Below are 16,261 nucleotides of genomic sequence, written 5' to 3' on the forward strand. Positions count from 1 at the left end.
GGTACCGTCTTCTTCATCGACTTCAACCCTTCTACCGATGACCTCTCTCCCCGCCAAGGCACGCATGTCGAACTCGATCTCCCTCTGTATCGTCCCCTTCAGCCGGGGGAGGGGGGGTATATATCCCATTGTCCGCTTCTCTCCATGACACATACTAGACGATAGCGCTGTGGATATCTTGGTATGTATCGAAAAAATGTCTTTGGTATGACCCGAGTTCTTTACTATCAGTATACCCCCAATTGGCTGATGGAACGGGTACCGTATCGTTGTGCTGGTTGTCACATCTCGTACATATATGTGACCATGATCGCGATGGTCATTAGAGAGCAGAACGAAGCGTTCTAGGTTCGGAAAGGCGTTTTAAGTCGGTGGCTCGAGTAGTTGACGAAATAGCTGATTAAGTGATAGAGGAATGGAGCTGGGGCTTCCTGGAAGCGTTGTTGTGGTAGCAATGTAAGGTGCTACCACATCTGCTTAGTTTGCTTTTCTGGCTCAGTGGAACATTCAATTAGCTTGTTCCACGACGCACATGCGGTGTAGTTGTTGTTGGCTGCTCTATTCCGTTGGCTTTTTATATATCAGAAAGCTGCAGAGAATCATGGACAAGCGAAGACACAAGCTCACCAAGCGGGTAATATGACACTGATGATATGGCGCAGGTGTTCCTCTTGTACAGTACCGTATCCTGTTGGAGTGAGAGTATCACCTGTATAGACCGTGTCCATTTCAAGACTCACGACAGCTTTGGGCAGCACTCGCAATATCAGAGAAAGCGCTATTGCTCCAAGCATGCATCGCAGATTCGCCCACACAACGTTCAGCTGTCGAAGATGTTGTCAGCCTGGGTAGCGTTGATAAGCGGGCGCATATCCATTGCAGTTGTTCGTAAGCCCTGCCGATGTTCAAATCCATAGCAATCATTTGCCCCCATAAGTAGCTATCAAAAGTATCCTATCCATGTATGTGCACAGTGACCACATTCCTATTCGAACAATACCGGCACATTCTTCGCCAAATACTCATACCACCTCGGCCGCTGCCTCTTCCACTCCGTCCCACTGCTCAACTGCAAGTCCTCAATCGCACTCGCCCACCTCAACAGACTCCTCTCGCTCCATGCCGTTCCCATCAACGCAAGCCCAAAAGGCATCCCAGTCGTAGCGCTCACACCCGCTGGAATCGTAATCACTGGGTACCCCGCCTGTGCAGCAATCTGATACGACTGTGCGACAACCGGCGGTACGAGCAGCGCATCCAACGGACGCCCGCCGTTTGCGAGCGCCGCATCAATGCCGTCTTCGCGCGTACTGCGCTGCGTGAAAGATAGCGCCTGGTAGTACGTTTCGTCGCGGATACCCTTGGATTCTAGGCTGGCCAGGAAGCCGTCCTGGCCGGAGTAGAAGGCTGGGATACCGAGGGGCCACGGATTTCCGCCTTCTGTGCCGTCGTTAGCGTAGTTGTACGCTACGATATCTTCTAGGCTGTGGATGTTGGTGTTATCCAGCCCTGCGAGATAGGTCTTGATGTTGTTGTAGAAATCGACCTTGACGACTGTATATTCAGACTCATTAGGATAGCCGCGCGTAGTGCCATAGTCCCAATTCCAGCCGTCCGGTGAGACGGTGGTCGCGTAGTTGGGGAGCTCGGTGTTGTTGATGATGGTGGCACCGGCCGATTCAATGAGCGAGACGAGATGGAGAAGGCCAGACTGCTGCTCTGGGCCAGCGTACGTCCAAAAGCTGGCCCAGGGTAGCCCGAAGGTGGCGTTCTTCAGGGCACCTTTGTCAGCCAGATATTGGATGTAGCCCTCATTGGCAGTGGGCGTCTTCCCTTGCTGCGCGAGCGTATAGTTGTCGCGTTCGTCAACGCCGTATATCGCATCGAAAGCGTATGCAGCATCACGAACTGTTTTGCCAAAAGTACCGACTGTATCCTGATGTTCGCTCTCAGGAATCACGCCTGCTCTTGAAGTCAGGCCAACCGTCGGCTTGAACCCCACCAAGCCATTCCGTTCCGCAGGACTAATAACACTGCCATCTGTTTCCGTCCCGAGTGAGAACGAAACGATGTTAGCAGCCACGGCCGTCGCACTGCCCGAGCTACTCCCGCCGGGCTGCAGCGTCAGATTATACGGGCTCCTTGCTTGGCCGCCTCTAGCAGAATACCCTTCCGAGTAGTTATTTGATCGCATGTCCGCCCACTCGCTCAGCGTCGCCTTACCCATGAGCAACGCTCCTGCTTGTCGCAGCTTAGCGACCACATGGGCATCCCTGGGGACAACGCTCCCAAGCAAAGCCCAGCTGCCTGCAGTCGTCTCCATTCGATCTTTCGTTGCGATGTTGTCTTTGACGAGAAACGGGATACCGTGCAACGGCCCACGCACGTGCCCTGCTCTCCGCTCAGCATCGAGCGCCTCTGCGATATCATCCGCATCAGGATTGAACTCGATCACAGAGTTGATGTATTCGTCGACCTGCCACATCCTCTTTGCATAGCATCGCAGGAGCTGGGCTGATGTCAAGGTTGCGTCGCTCAAATAGCCTTGCAGCTGGTCAATAGTTGCCTCCTCCAACGTGATACCATGACATGACGGCATTGGAAATAGATCTGAAGTGTCGGCATTATTTATTGGAGGAAAGTAGTAAGGGTATGGAGTTTGCAGAGGGTCGGGAGCAAGGATGCTTGCGTTCTGCGCTGCCGTCGTTGCGCACGAAGCGAGAGCGATAAGAGCAGCAACGATTCCGTTGGACGCCATAGCAATGTGGTGAACAGAAAGCGCACCGCCGAAGATGTCCTCCTCTAGACTTGTAGACTACTTGTACCTGCATGTGATATGGACAATCACGTTACTAACACGAGGCGGCATCGCGATACCTATCCGATTGGCTGCTTGAGATGCCCAGATGCAGCTTCTATCTCATCTGAAGTGACCGTCGGCGAGTTCTTTAGTCATTGTTCGGCGCCTTATCGAGAAAATATTGAGAAACGCTTCCAAAGATGGAGATACGATGGATGAAGATGCGAGCGCAGTGGAGGTCGATCAGGGTTTCCAGGCCGCGCGCGGTAGCGTCTACCAGGGGTGTCTGCAGTCTTTGACCGACCGCGCCTGTGGATTCGTGCATTGTTCAATATCAGAACGCACTTCGCTCAACGGAAGATAGATGAACCGTATCAAGTGAAGACTGCCGATATTAAAGCACATCAGAACCGCATTGCATGAAAATTTTCGTTCCCTATTCCCCTATACGAGCACAATCCAAACCCCTGAAACTCTCCACAGGAAGGGCTGTCGACTACGCTCCCAACGTCCATGCACCCATCACCCGCATTCTCCTGCTATCAGCGTCCCATGCCTCACCCTTTCTTCTTCCTTGAGCTCCAGCATCGCCGCACAGCCCAAAGAAAAACAAACCAATTACCTTCAAGTTCAAGTGGTTAGCGACAGCTCGAAATAATGCGAAAAAGAGCGTTGCGAACCTATTTAAGCGACAACTGCACTACCTTGAGGCACCGGTAAGCGGAACAAACCTCCTCAGGGACCTCGTTGCAAACATAGCGGTAAAAGACAAGAGCCCATGGCCCCGTGCAAGGTATCACCCTATGCAAGAACAGATACTATATCAGGTAAAAGCCATGATGGCAAAGAGAAGATGCGCTGGCGATATGGTGTTTAGATATACGCTCTATGGCGTTTGCGCAAGGAGGATGCTCCGCGGGCATTATGGCTGGGCGCCATCTGAATCAATCAAGAGGACGGCTCGGAAATAAACCATCAAGTCGGTTTGATGCGACAGAGTTGCTTTAATGCTTCGAGCGTCTTGATTTATATCGGCGAATCGGATTTGCCAACGCAAGAAGTCTTGAGCGGTTTACGGCAGACACATCCGATGGACATAGATGCTTTGATGTTGAAGTCATAGAGATCTCTGGCCGGTCATCTGTTCCTCCCAGAAGAGCCAGCTTCCATGATACCTCACGATTCCTTGAAGAAAAATTGACGACCTTGCGAGATTAAAAAGTTCTTCTCTCGAAGATGGTTTAGCCGTACGTAACCCTTGCTTTCAAGCGTCATACGTGCTCTCTTGCTAACTGGTTTCTTCATAAAGGCGTTTGGGTGATCCTTGAGGAGACTCGCTCTCGCATACCTTTCGATTATTACTCCTCGGTTAAGTGTTTACTCGGGCAGCCGCGGCATTCATTGATCGTAAGAAACCAAAGCCTTGCCATTGCATCGTACGCTTTTTCTGTTCTAGTAGATACGCACCACGCCAACTCGCTGCCTATTCCTGCCACAAAAACATTCATTTGGATGATTTGCGAGGAATTGCAACAGCGATGGAGTAGTAGCCTCCTGTTCCAAGCTGGAACTTTGCCGGCAGCGAGACTTATGCATTCTGTGCGCGAAGGCGACAGCGTTCGGATGATGAATGGTAATCGGATGCCCTTGATCTTGAGGCGTTTTCAGTACTCGGACGAGCCTGATCCTGACAGGGGAATCAGTGCAGAGGAAGCACTTAAGCAAGGTTTAGATAAAGATCGAGTCCCTTCGCGATATTACACGCTCCCTTTCCGTATGTGCACTTTACGTGATATCGCAATTGAAAAGTAAACCTCAACCAAAAAAAGTGACTGAGTGCTCGAGTGCAGATGGGACTTAAGAGCAGAATCTCGAAGGGCGGCAGTATGAAACAAGGGAAAACCTACCACGACTGCTAGCAATAAACCAACCTCGTCAACAAGGACCATCCGAGAAGCAAATTTGGGCTCCTTTCTAGATAGAAAAGACGAAGGCAAGCAGGAGGAACATGCGCCGCACTCTGAACTACAAGATCAAGTCCTTCTTACGTCTGATTGTATTCAAATGGTGGGAAGACCAGGTCTCCATGAAGGAAACTGCAATACAGGAGTGTGACGTTGATTCGGATGATGGACGAAATTTCGGAAACAAATGGGAGAGAGACGAGCAGGGAAAAGAGCAGGGCGAGGAGGAGGGTGAGGAAGAACAACAACAACAAGAAGAGGGTAAAGAACAACAAGAAGAAGAGGAAGACGAAGGAGGAACCAAAATAGAGACATATAGGATTGTGGGTCCATACTACTTGTTTGGACTAACAGACCTTGACTGCTGCACTCCTGGATCGTTAAAGACTTCGTTACAACTCGATCCCTTCCGTGTAATGCAGGGTATCTGGGCAGTTATTGGTATCTTTTAGGAGAACTAACAGTAATCCTTTGCCTTGATCAGTGTAATATATGTTTGAATCTGAGGACACTATGGAGCATACAAATCAGCCCTTTCGTTATAATAGCTACAGCGTACTATAGAAGCGAGCTGAACGCCTATGCGAGCCAACTACTCTATTACTCTCGGGAATATCAATAGTCTACCTACAATCGTGCGACCATGACCCTGATGAAGAAACTCCTCCCCTCGATCCCCAAAGGTGTCTCTCCACAATGTCGGCATCCCTACCACTTCACCTCCCTACTCCTTCCAATCCCATCTTATCTTAACCTCTGCTGCCCCCCATCCAGCTCCGCAGAAAAGGGCCTCTCTCCGTACCCTCCAACCCCCAACGGCTTCCCCTCCCCACCCACAGCATACGCATGTACGTTCGGCGGCGATGGACTCTGACCCGGCCCAGGATACGCCTGCTGCCCGTAAAGATTTTGCGGTGGGACGTGCGGCGACACCGCGCCCTGGGACGTCGGTGAGTGCGGCGGGGGCGCAGCCCAGCTCTGGTGCGATGCCACGCCCATGGGAACTACTGCAGCTGCGGGGGGTTTTTGCGCGTTGTAGTAGGATTTTGGAGGCTGCGCTGGACTTCCTGGATAAGGGGACGGGGGTCCGTTGTATTGCTGCTGCTGCATGGGTGGTGGTGGTGGTGGTGGTGGCGGCGGAGTGGTTTTCTTCTTGCGCCGGACGAGGAGGAACCAGGCTAGGAGGCCGATGAGAGCAAGGCCAATTATGGGACCTACGACTGCACCGGCAATCCAGGCCTTGCTTTTGGGTTTGGTTGGCTGAGGGAGGGGAGTCGGGGAGGGGGTTGATGTTGCGGAATCGGCTGGGCCTAGCGATGTGTCTGTTGGGTGGGCGGATGTAGATGCGGGTGTTGAGAATTCTGGTAGATGGTAAGAGAGAGTGTCATATAATGGGTGATGTAACGAGAATTTACCTGAAGACGAAGACGTGGATTCAGATGGTCTTACACGGTAGTATCTAATCGTTGAATTAGCGACAGCAGTGGTGATTGGAATTTCCAACGCACGTGAACCTCGACGCACTCGCCCCGCAGAAGATGTTGGTTACTGGGTCGAAGTCTGCAGTATTCTCATACATCAATCCCGTATTGCATACTGACCATGATGTAGCATCAGGATCATCATACGCTTCCGTGCTACATGAATCAATCAGCCTACTATCTCCTATAGGCTAATGCATGAGTAGTTCGTACCATGCAATCGTAGTGTAACTGTATGAGCTAGATGTATAGATCGAGTAGATTAGACTTCCCGCCGCACATCCAACAGGGGCGTTACAGCCATCGAGCGTGGTGGCGCAACACTTCCAGATTTCGTCGCTCTGGAAGTATGTGCCGCCGACGTCGCAAGAGCGGCTGGTCCATTCTCCATCTATGGAGATCCATCCTATGAAACGATCGCCGACTGCCTGCTTCCTCAGCAACTCGATTGGTATATTGGGTGCTGTCGTTATTGTCGGGTCGGAAGCTTCCCGTGTGGCTGTTAGCAGTTCCGCCAGGCTGTAGCACGCGAACAGCGCATAGCTCGCGAAGATGCGCCCGAGCATGTTGGATCCGTGTGGCGTTCTATGTGCTGCAGGGAAAGATCGCTTTGGAACAGAATTCCCGAAGTCACTGGCACTGCAGTGGAGGGACGCGAGCTGAACGGAGTTCAGCTGTGAAGCGTGCAGAATCTACAGGCACCTACTGTTATTATTAAGTGAGATCTACCTTCCGTATCATAGCGGCACAGCCGAAGCCCAAAAACCTCGTGGTTCTTCCCGAGAGTATCCATTCCACACTCATGAGCTTCTTCGTTGGCGAATCATGAAGCGACTTAGGCGACTTCGCATGCAGCCAAGCTGCTGCTTTACTCAAAGCGGCGAGGTCACTTCGTATTTTGGTGGCATGGTCAACCAACACGAGATTGTCGTGGCACCGGTGTACAGTTAGATAGGGTAATGCCTGACGTGCCGGGACCGCATTACTCGTGTTTTGAGCGTGGTGGCGCAAGGCAGTGCGCGTGAAGCTCGAGTTGTAGAGTCATAATCACTGAGATGCGCCGTTGGTTTTCCATTGTATGGTATGCAAGAGGATAATTCAAGCCATGCTGGGGTATTCTACGGAGTAGTTTGTACCGGCTGTGCTAATACCAGGCGTAACTTGGTTATGGTGATGGAGTCTGCTTACCATCGACTTACATCTTACTACAGAGGTCTACGATATATGCTTGCAGCCAACACCATCTAGTTTGACGCATTTACATGCGTACAAACCTTGCGGGATCCAAAATAGGAGCTGTTGATGCTTCGGCTTCTTCAATCAAATCGCTAGTCTGTCATCCAGTGCATGTCGAGCCTAGAGGCTGTTGATGTAGCTCAGCGCATGTCTCGCGTCAACAATGACCGTGAGCATGCTTTCTGACCATATTTTCGTGAACCTGGTCATTGATGCAGGTATACGATTTACTATAATGCAGTACGTGTGAAGAGGTGTATGGTTCTGAACCCGATAGCGGATGCTGCTCCAGCTTGCAGCTCGCGTGAGCATACTTTAGCTGTTCCCTGCAATAGAGACATTACGGAATGGAGACTGAAGCTTTTTGCAAAGTCTAGCCTTACGGATCCTGGCCTCGCAGCTTTGTAGCCAGTGACTGCCACTCTTCCACCACCGGGACGAGCGCAACTGCGGTAGCGTATGTGGTATCATGACTTATGCTCACTTCGCAAAGTTGACCGTCGAGAGAATCAACGTCAAATTCCATTCCACCACTCGACGCCTTATCCTCCTGCTGCGGCGATAGCTCAGGAAGGCGTTCGCGCAGTACTAATGCTTGTGGACGGGACGTCGCTCCCAAGGATTGCTTCGACGATACGGAAACAGGTAGGATCACGATTGAATGGAACCCATTGGAGTCGCCTAGGTGTTCGCAGGCCTTGCGAACAGCTTCCTTCGCAGCCCACCTGCATATTGTAAGTGCATGAACAGCAGAGCAAATGTTTCTTCTACACACCTGCCAGCTAGGTAGTATGATACGTTTCTCAGGATTTGCGTATTATTTCCGACATCTTTATAGTAGGGGAATCGCTTGTAGAAATAGTGTCGCTCAGGCCATGTCAAAAGCTTAGAGATGAAACGCTTGAGTGGCGGGCTTTTGAGTGAAGAAGTGGAGTCACCGGCGTTGGGTTTAAGAATGTCGTGGATACGATTGATGCTGCAGATGTCGTTGCCTATGCGGAAGGGTAACGGGAACGGGCGTGGAGGCATAGCGATGTGAGAAGCTTCAATCTCAAACCCTGACGCAAGGGAACCTCGACAAGCGGACGCGTCTTGGCGCGACGCGCAACGCGCAACGCGAATGCTACGTCAGTCTCGCGCCGTATCTCAGAGCATTGTCAGCGCCCATCCTTGTAAAGACACCTCCAATATCTGCCTTATTGATGACGAACCTATGCCCAAAAAGCAAAGAACACAGGCCGCATAGGGACTCCTACGTTCGTTGAACTTGAGGAATAATATCAAAAAGAGCGACGTTGGCAGGATTCGAACCTACGCTCCCGAAGGAACAAGATTTCTAGTCTTGCGCGATAACCACTCCGCCACAACGCCGTGGTTCATCATTCTCTGATGGTTGATGGAAGCATTTCCATTATTGAAAATATATACCAGATTTTGGTATCTGTCATGATCTTCATCTGGGCTGGCCCCCAGCCACTAGAAGAGCTAAACATAGCACGATCTACGTCCCACACTACACCGCCGCGGCCCTATCTCTACAAGGCACTGTGTAAGACGATCGCGAATCCTCCATCTCCAGGCCACAGTGTACACACCTGCCGTTACCATAATGCAACATCCTTCATATTCTGCTTACTGCCCTCGTGAGCACGCATGCAGCTGTATCGTGTAGCAGTCTCAACCTCGTTTGCAGTCCGGAGGGCCGCTCCGCCCCACTGCGCTGGTTCCCACTATCCTGCGTCGAGCCGACGCAGTCCAGTTGGGACGATTAACACTACGACCGCCCTACCCGTACACACCCCAGATGCGCGTCGCCTCCGACACGACTTCTGGAAGCCCAGCAATCTGTCTTCGGACTTCGAGCTGAGCACCATCGCCGTATTCCCGATGTGCGCACCCAATCGCTGCACACCGGCGGTCCGTAACACGACCCCGATTGGCGCAGTAGGCCCTGTACAGCTTAGCTCCCCGACCTCAGGTATACAAACATAGTGTGCTGACTGCAGCTAGACATGCGGGACTAAGCTCGATTGTATGGTGCAAACGGACTCAGTGTAAGCTGTGAGCATGCCCGCTCCTGGTCGAGTTGGCGGGCTTGCATGCGGGAGGCTGCCACCTGCGGTCTTCTGCGACTGGGGTTCCCAAGCTGGAAGCCCGACGCCCCGGCGTATGTCATTCTGGACGCTGCGGACACTTATAATCGTGAGGTGCCATGGGGCGGCCGCGCCGCTTAGTCCACGTCAAATGTCCGGCTTGCGACTGTGGTAGATACTTAGGCGTGTCCGTTACGCTGTGTGGAAGCCGTCACCGTCTAACAACACTCCAAGGTATATGGGTTGTGGCTGCAATCTTCGAACAGTCAGCTTTCGGCAACTATGGCATCACTATCTCCACGCCTGCCCGGCGTGATGCTCCTGCGAGCAGAAGCCACCGGACCCGAATATGCGAGATGGAAACGGGAAATCAAGAGCGCTTTCACTGCAAAGGGAACATGGGGACACTGCGACGGAAGCGTACCGATGCCTATGCCAGGAGCTGGGCCGAATTTCTTTTCGCCGGTCACGCAGCCCGACATGCAGACTACACTCTTGGAGGACCGCAAAGCTTGGGTGAAGAAGGATAGGGAAGTGAAGCTGGACATATTCCTCTCGGTGTCAGACGACATCAAGCTGGAGGTTTTCGAAGTTGGACCGCCACTACCGCCGATGTCAATGAACGCAAAGGAAATGCTCGAGGCGCTGGACGAGCACTATGATGGCTTCAAGTTTGAGGACTACCACCATGTCTTCTGCCATTTCCTCAACCTCCACATCGACCAGTATACCAATATTGAAGACTTCAACGCGGAGTTCCAGGCAACTCTCGAAGACTTGCTGGACCATGGCCACCCGCTGAGCAATATGCAGGCCTGCAGTGCCTACTTCTCAAAGCTGCGATGCACCCAGAATCCGTGGGTCGCAAAGCAAATCAAAATATGGGACAGTCGGGACAAGGAGCCCCAGCTAGCACAGCTCATGCAGCAATCCCCGCCATGGTCCATCATCCGCCCTCTAACAATGTCGACAAAAGCCGCATCAACACACGCATCCGTGCCAGCATCGATACCAGAAGAGCCCGCCATGGACACACCTCCCCACTCCGACAGCGAAGACACCCCCTCCGAGCGCTCCGTCTCGACCATCTCCTCTTCGAAGCCCTCCCACTCCCGTGACTCCTCAAACGCCACTCAGCGCTCGCAGGAAATCACCATCCACGCCTCCTACGAAGACCTCACCGAGCTGCACCTCCAAGCCTTCCCCGAAGTTCCCATCGGCATTCCAGCACTAACCCGAATCCCCAAGCGCGTTTCCAGCATCTCAAAGCTCTCCCTACAGTCCCTACCCCCCGTCAACCGCCCGCTCCCGCCCATCCCGGCTATCAACGCGCGCTCCCGCTCGGCCTCACCAACAATCATCACGCCCTCCAAACCCCGCTCGAAGCACAGTTCGAAACCACCTTCCAGACTGCCCTCACCAACCACCAGCCTCCCCGGTCTTGAGCAAACCCACCCTGCCCTGCGCTCCCCCCTCCCCCGCGCCTCAGCTTTCGAACCAACAGTCACGCCAGAGCAACTCGATCCGCACCCGCCAGCGCGGCAACCGTCTCCCTCCCCACCGCCGGTCCAGCAGAGCTACACCGCGCCCGAACTCCAGGCCGACGTCCCCTCCGCGCACATCGCCGCTGTAATGCGCGCGCTCACGCCCAGCCCTCCTCCGACAATCACGCTCCTGCCGCCTGTGAGCCCAGAGAACAGGCCGACGAGTTCGCGCTCGGCGGTCGTCCCGCGGACGCAGACGCAGATGCAGAGGGACGATAGTTTTGAGAACTGGTCGCAGACCCGCCCGCTTCTGCGCATCGACTCGTCCACATCCAGCGTGCTCTCGCTGCCTCTGCAAGGTACCACACATCCCGTGCGGAGCACGACGCCTGAGTTCGCGGATACGACGATTAATGAGGGATCCACGCCGCCAAAGAAGGCGATGAGCAAGATAGAGCTTGCGCGGATGAAGTTTGAAGGGAAAAGCACGGGAGGGGCAGGGGGATTGTACGTCCCCGGGATAAGTGACGAGGAGAAGAAGGCGCGGAAGCGGAGTTGGAGCATCAAAGCGCGGCTGAGCGCTCGACATGGGATCAAGGAGATCATTTAGTCTTGATCTTCTATCCTTTTCTGCAGTTTGGATGCGACGGCGTTGCGGCTACATGTGGTTTTTGGTTCTCATCTTTGGCTGAGCGTTCAGCGCTACACTCCCTCCTCTCCTATGGTCCGTCGGATTTCCTAGCTATACCCGCTTCACTGCGAAGCAAGCGTCTGTCCCTACGCGCTCTCTACGCCTCCGGTTGGAAGGTCTGTTTCTTTTGTTCGCGACCTAATCCGTTGTATATATTCCTCTTTGATTCTTCGAGTACATACTATCCCATCATATTTTTTAACGACACTTGAATTACAATCTTGGAACATGCATGTCAGCTTCGGCTCCTCAGCACAGAATCCCCCAGACGAGTAGCTCCAAGAAGCTTACCTGACCACGCGTCAAGTTATCACGTGCTCAATACGTTTGCAGAGTGTACCATGGTAGCTTCAACGGCGTAAGCCGTACCGCACCGTACCGTCCCACCGTCCACCAGCGGACGGGACTACTGCACGGAGAGGCCGTTGACTCCGACACTCCGACACTTCACCTCACCATACAATACTCCGAATTTACACCACCTTACACATCCAGACAAGTCTACGCCCACTTGCACACCAAAGTGCAAGGTGGGTCACCGGACAACGGGCAGACATGTGTGTAGCGGAGATTCACATCCTTCATTTGCACGCTGCGGAGCTCCAGTGCCCCTAGCCTAATTCTACAATTCGTTGCCTTTTCCCCCGAACCCAACCCACCCACGCGTCCGGCCCATCCGGAGCGCAACAGTTCTACATCCGCGGTATAATGGTCGTGATATCGTGTCGTGCATGCGCGTTTGCAATCCCGAAGCCTGCGCGCTCCGAGTCGTAAGTCCGCTTGCTGCCAGCCCCACCACGCTCGCCGGCGGGCGCCCAGGCGGCTATTCCCGGCCCCGCGAGCGAGCAGCGGTACCTGCAGCAGCCGCATCTACTGCGTGTCGCGGACCGCCTTGTCAACCGCCTTCGCGAAGTAGTCAATGTTCTTCGTGTTGAGACCCGCCATGGAAATGCGCCCGTTCTTGGTCATGTACACATGGCTATCCTCGCGCAGCTTCATGACCTGCTGCTCCGACAGGCCCGTGAAGCTGAACATGCCGATCTGGTCGGTAATGTGGTTCCAAGTGCCGGGGGTGCCGAGCTCCTCGAGCTTGCTGCGCAGTGCCTTGCGCATCTCGATGATGCGGCCGGACATGGTGCGCAGGTCTTCCTCCCACTGCGCGAAGAGCTCAGGTGTGTTGAGCACGAGGGAGGCGATGCGCGCGCCGTAGGCGGGCGGGTTGGAGATCTCGGAGCGCTGGAGGATGGCCAGCTGCGAGGCGATGCGGCCAATCGTGGACTGGGCGTCGGACGAGGGCGACGTGACGAAGTGGAAGCAGCCGGCGCGCTCGCCGTATAGGCCGAAGTTCTTGGCGTACGACTGCGCGATGCAGAGTTCGAAGCCCTGTTCGACAAAGTAGCGGATGGCCCAGCCGTCGCGCGCGAGGTCGCCGGAGGCGAAGCCCTGGTAGGCCGTGTCGAAGAAGGGGAAGTGCTTCTTCGCGCGGATGACCTCTGCAATCTTCTTCCACTGGTCCTGGGTGAGGTCTACGCCGGTGGGGTTGTGTGCGCAGGCGTGCAGCACGACGATGCTGCCCTCGTCCGCGTTCTGTATCGAGTTGTAGAAGCCATCAAAGTCGAGGCCCTTGGTCTCCTTGGAGAAGTAGGGGTAGGTCTTGTGCGAGAGGCCGACGTTGGAGAAGATCTGGAAGTGGTTCGGCCAGGTGGGGTCTGAGAAGTAGGCGGTGGGCTTCGAAGCTGGCTTGTAGAATTTTGCGAGGAAGAGGGCGCCCAAATGCACTGCACCGGTGCCGGAGACGGTCTGTAAACTGGTGACCTGTGCACGAGTAAGCCTGAGTCATGACGTTGCGGGGGAGGGACATGGCACTCACCCGCTTCTCCTTCAGCGCGGGGCTGTCTCCGCCGAGGATCAGCTTCTGAGAAGCCGAAGTGAAGTCGGCGAGACCTGCAATAGGCAGGTATTCGTGGTTGAGGTTGGGGTCGTTGCGGATGATGTCGTCGGCCTGGAGCGAGCTGTCAGCATCCCACCTTGAGCTGTTGGGAAGCTCTCCCCGTCTGCAGCTGTTCGCACGCACCTTCTTGACGACGGGCAGGACCCAGGGCTTTGCATTGTCGTCACGGTAGGCTCCAATGCCTAGGTCGACCTTTTTGGGGTCCTCGTCGCGGCGAAACGCTGCCATGAGCCCGAAGAGCGGGTCTTCGGGCGCCTGCGGGACAACCTCCGCGCTGAAGCTTGTGGTGGTCATTGGAGCGATGTGTTGAGATAGTTGGGAGAGACGGGATTGAGGAGAGAGCGAGGAGGGGGAGGAATTGTAATGAGGTGATGCGGGCATACTGCCAGCTCCAGATATGTATTATGTGCCACACCGCCTGCCACCAGCTGCACGCTAACCCCGCAAAGATGATCAGGCGAGGGTGGGCTTGGAAACGCGCAGAGTGGACCAACGCGGCGCTTGCTGTCGCGGAGACGGGAACCCAAGAGTTACAGTGAGCAGTTTTCATGCTGGGCATCTGGATTGCCGACTATAAGAGCTTCAGCTTCGCGTCACGTTCGGTGCCGACCCTCTTCCACGCGGGCCGAGGCAACCCCAGACTTCGCGCGCAGCTGACGTCGATGTCTCATCCACCTCTCACATGCCGCGAGATTCAAACCGCTCCGGGGCTGGGCAGAGTGGGTTCCAAGCGGGTGAGCTAACGACCTGCCGCCTAGGCGAGCGAACACATGCAGCTCGCCTCGAGGCTTCGGTTTATAAATTATGCCACTACTTTCGGCAAGATTCCCGTCGTCAAGTGCAACAAAGTGGAGCTTGGGTGGGAGCTCACATGCAAAAATCATGTCTTTTACCGTTTCCATGTTGCTCGTCACTGGGAAGTATTACCGGCTCCAGCAACCACATCCTCAGATGGTAAAGACAATCAGTACTATATGAACAGATCCCATAGTATCAGCGTCGTGCAAAACGCGCACGTCGACCAAAACACCATCTGCGCGGTGCTCCGCCTCTCGGTTGCCTTCTTCAGCTGCTTGTTTCCACTACCCACATTCTCGGTTGTGAGCTGTGAGTCGGCCACAAGCTGGTCGATGTGCTCTGCCTGGATGTTGAGGTTGGCCGCGAGGGTCGTTTGCAGTTCAGAGATCTCGAGGAGCGACTTCTCGGCAGTACTAGCATCGTTAGTTGATAAAAGATAGATGCACGTGTGGACCTACCGAACTTGATCAAGGGTGTCTTCGTAGTACTTGAGCATGTCCTGGTTCTCCTGTGCGAAGAGCTGAAGCTGCTCTGGGTCGAGTTGCTGCTCCACTGAGGTCGAGCTCTCTTCGGGGAGCTGCGTGGACTTTCCGCGGTAGTCGGTCGATGTGTTGTTCCCGTTACTGCCAGGATAGTCATCCGTAGCGGGCATGGTCCCTCTGGCTTTGTACAGCACGCTCTTGCTCTTCTCAATCTCGCGTGTGATCCGTATCTCCATCATGGAGCTCTGGAAGCGGCCACACTCCTCGAGCGCGCGCTGCAAGTACCATATGATGCTCTCGCGATGCGCCTTAACTGTATTTGACTTGGCCTCCTCGATCTCCTCCTCAGGGCTTTTTGCCGTTATTGCCCCGCCTGCAGCCCATCGTCCCAATGCGCCCAACCCCCGCTTTGCACGCTTCTTGTAGGCGATCTGACTCTCTGCCTCCCGTCGCAACTGCTCGGTATGCGACAGGTTCGTTATAGCGTGGCTCAGCTGGCGCAGCAAGTCTTTCGCCGAGGCATCGAGTTCATTCCGTTCAGCGTCGGTAAGGTACTTTGCGTCCTTGTCTGCGGACGCTCCGTTCGCGCGCGCAATCTGTTTCCGACGAGGCGGATGCGCAGTCGAGAGGTAGCTTTGCCGGATCGATCTCAGGTGGGTGTGCAGCTGTGCAATGTGCGCTCGCTGGGCCAGTTAGCTGCACTGCGGGGAGCGCAAGAGGGCAACGTGGCATACAATTCGATACGCCTCCTTGAGGAACTCGTCCAGGTTCTCCTTGCGGAACACATGCGGCTGGACGGGCTGCGCGTTGTGCGCAGCGAGGGCCTGGTTAAGTATGGGTGTTATGTCCATGGTGGTGTGCTGCAGCTGGCTGGTCGAGATGCTGGTCTCGGTGACGACGATGGGAATACTGAGTCAGTATCTTGCTTATTTCACTGCGAGGCGAGTCATTTTGTGGTGCATGCCTCTCCACCCCATCTTTCACGTCCACTTGCACATTGCTTCCCTGCCCCTGGCCCCCCGTGTACCAGTTCGGCTCTTGTTGTTGGCCCTGGACAAAGTGCATTCACTCTATTCGATGCCACTTGCATATTGCACCAGGTCGTCGTCAGGGCACGCACTCGCGCTGCGTCAGACGAAATAATCGCTCTTGTGCGGAGAGCACCCCCACGCGGAATCGCAGACGTCGCCCATCGCCAGAACCCGGCGGGGATAGCAAAGGGCTAATAGCGAGCGCCGTAATATGGCGGCCCTTTCCGGCCAATCGTAGCTGTTCGCTCTC

General features: G+C 54.5%; 8 protein-coding genes and 1 non-coding gene across 9 annotated transcripts; 2 read left to right on the plus strand and 7 right to left on the minus strand.

Moving 5' to 3' along the window:
- Positions 1-308: 308 nt before the first annotated feature.
- CC84DRAFT_883548 (uncharacterized protein) lies at positions 309-889 on the minus strand. Its single transcript, XM_018187775.1, has 2 exons — positions 628-889; positions 309-570 (listed from the first exon to the last, which is right to left on the minus strand). The coding sequence occupies exons 1-2, from the start codon at positions 792-794 to the stop codon at positions 465-467; spliced, it is 273 nt and encodes a 90-aa protein (XP_018034391.1). The 5' UTR covers positions 795-889; the 3' UTR covers positions 309-464.
- CC84DRAFT_883628 (amidase signature enzyme) lies at positions 890-2,853 on the minus strand. The gene has a single exon (XM_018187777.1). It carries the CDS (start codon positions 2,756-2,758, stop codon positions 986-988), a length of 1,773 nt encoding a protein of 590 aa, XP_018034392.1. The 5' UTR covers positions 2,759-2,853; the 3' UTR covers positions 890-985.
- Positions 2,854-4,710: 1,857 nt separating this feature from the next.
- CC84DRAFT_883619 (uncharacterized protein) lies at positions 4,711-5,422 on the plus strand. The gene has a single exon (XM_018187776.1). The coding sequence runs from the start codon at positions 4,809-4,811 to the stop codon at positions 5,214-5,216; it is 408 nt and encodes a 135-aa protein (XP_018034393.1). The 5' UTR covers positions 4,711-4,808; the 3' UTR covers positions 5,217-5,422.
- CC84DRAFT_1261047 (uncharacterized protein) lies at positions 5,282-6,955 on the minus strand. Its single transcript, XM_018185030.1, has 4 exons — positions 6,459-6,955; positions 6,273-6,401; positions 6,180-6,223; positions 5,282-6,125 (listed from the first exon to the last, which is right to left on the minus strand). Exons 1-4 carry the CDS (start codon positions 6,809-6,811, stop codon positions 5,509-5,511), a joined length of 1,143 nt encoding a protein of 380 aa, XP_018034394.1. The 5' UTR covers positions 6,812-6,955; the 3' UTR covers positions 5,282-5,508.
- Positions 6,956-7,662: 707 nt separating this feature from the next.
- On the minus strand, positions 7,663-8,540 carry CC84DRAFT_1166167 (uncharacterized protein). The gene is made up of 2 exons (XM_018178888.1): positions 8,257-8,540; positions 7,663-8,206 (listed from the first exon to the last, which is right to left on the minus strand). The coding sequence occupies exons 1-2, from the start codon at positions 8,508-8,510 to the stop codon at positions 7,861-7,863; spliced, it is 600 nt and encodes a 199-aa protein (XP_018034395.1). The 5' UTR covers positions 8,511-8,540; the 3' UTR covers positions 7,663-7,860.
- A 231-nt stretch (positions 8,541-8,771) lies between these two features.
- CC84DRAFT_t68 lies at positions 8,772-8,852 on the minus strand. Its single transcript has one exon. It is a non-coding gene; the product is annotated as a tRNA-Ser (tRNA).
- Positions 8,853-9,856: 1,004 nt separating this feature from the next.
- CC84DRAFT_1197556 (uncharacterized protein) lies at positions 9,857-11,482 on the plus strand (the record flags this gene model as incomplete). The annotated part of the gene is made up of 2 exons (XM_018181529.1): positions 9,857-10,783; positions 11,079-11,482. The coding sequence occupies 2 exons, from the start codon at positions 9,857-9,859 to the stop codon at positions 11,205-11,207; spliced, it is 1,056 nt and encodes a 351-aa protein (XP_018034396.1). The 3' UTR covers positions 11,208-11,482.
- Positions 11,483-12,343: 861 nt separating this feature from the next.
- On the minus strand, positions 12,344-14,231 carry CC84DRAFT_883673 (PLP-dependent transferase). Its single transcript, XM_018187778.1, has 2 exons — positions 13,620-14,231; positions 12,344-13,564 (listed from the first exon to the last, which is right to left on the minus strand). The coding sequence occupies exons 1-2, from the start codon at positions 14,079-14,081 to the stop codon at positions 12,620-12,622; spliced, it is 1,407 nt and encodes a 468-aa protein (XP_018034397.1). The 5' UTR covers positions 14,082-14,231; the 3' UTR covers positions 12,344-12,619.
- Positions 14,232-14,399: 168 nt separating this feature from the next.
- On the minus strand, positions 14,400-15,838 carry CC84DRAFT_1207241 (uncharacterized protein). Its single transcript, XM_018182086.1, has 3 exons — positions 15,715-15,838; positions 14,957-15,663; positions 14,400-14,911 (listed from the first exon to the last, which is right to left on the minus strand). The coding sequence occupies exons 1-3, from the start codon at positions 15,829-15,831 to the stop codon at positions 14,671-14,673; spliced, it is 1,065 nt and encodes a 354-aa protein (XP_018034398.1). The 5' UTR covers positions 15,832-15,838; the 3' UTR covers positions 14,400-14,670.
- Positions 15,839-16,261: the final 423 nt, after the last annotated feature.

This window comes from Paraphaeosphaeria sporulosa (genome assembly GCF_001642045.1).
Source record: "Paraphaeosphaeria sporulosa strain AP3s5-JAC2a unplaced genomic scaffold CC84scaffold_7, whole genome shotgun sequence".
NCBI classification, from domain to species: Eukaryota; Fungi; Ascomycota; class Dothideomycetes; order Pleosporales; family Didymosphaeriaceae; genus Paraphaeosphaeria; species Paraphaeosphaeria sporulosa.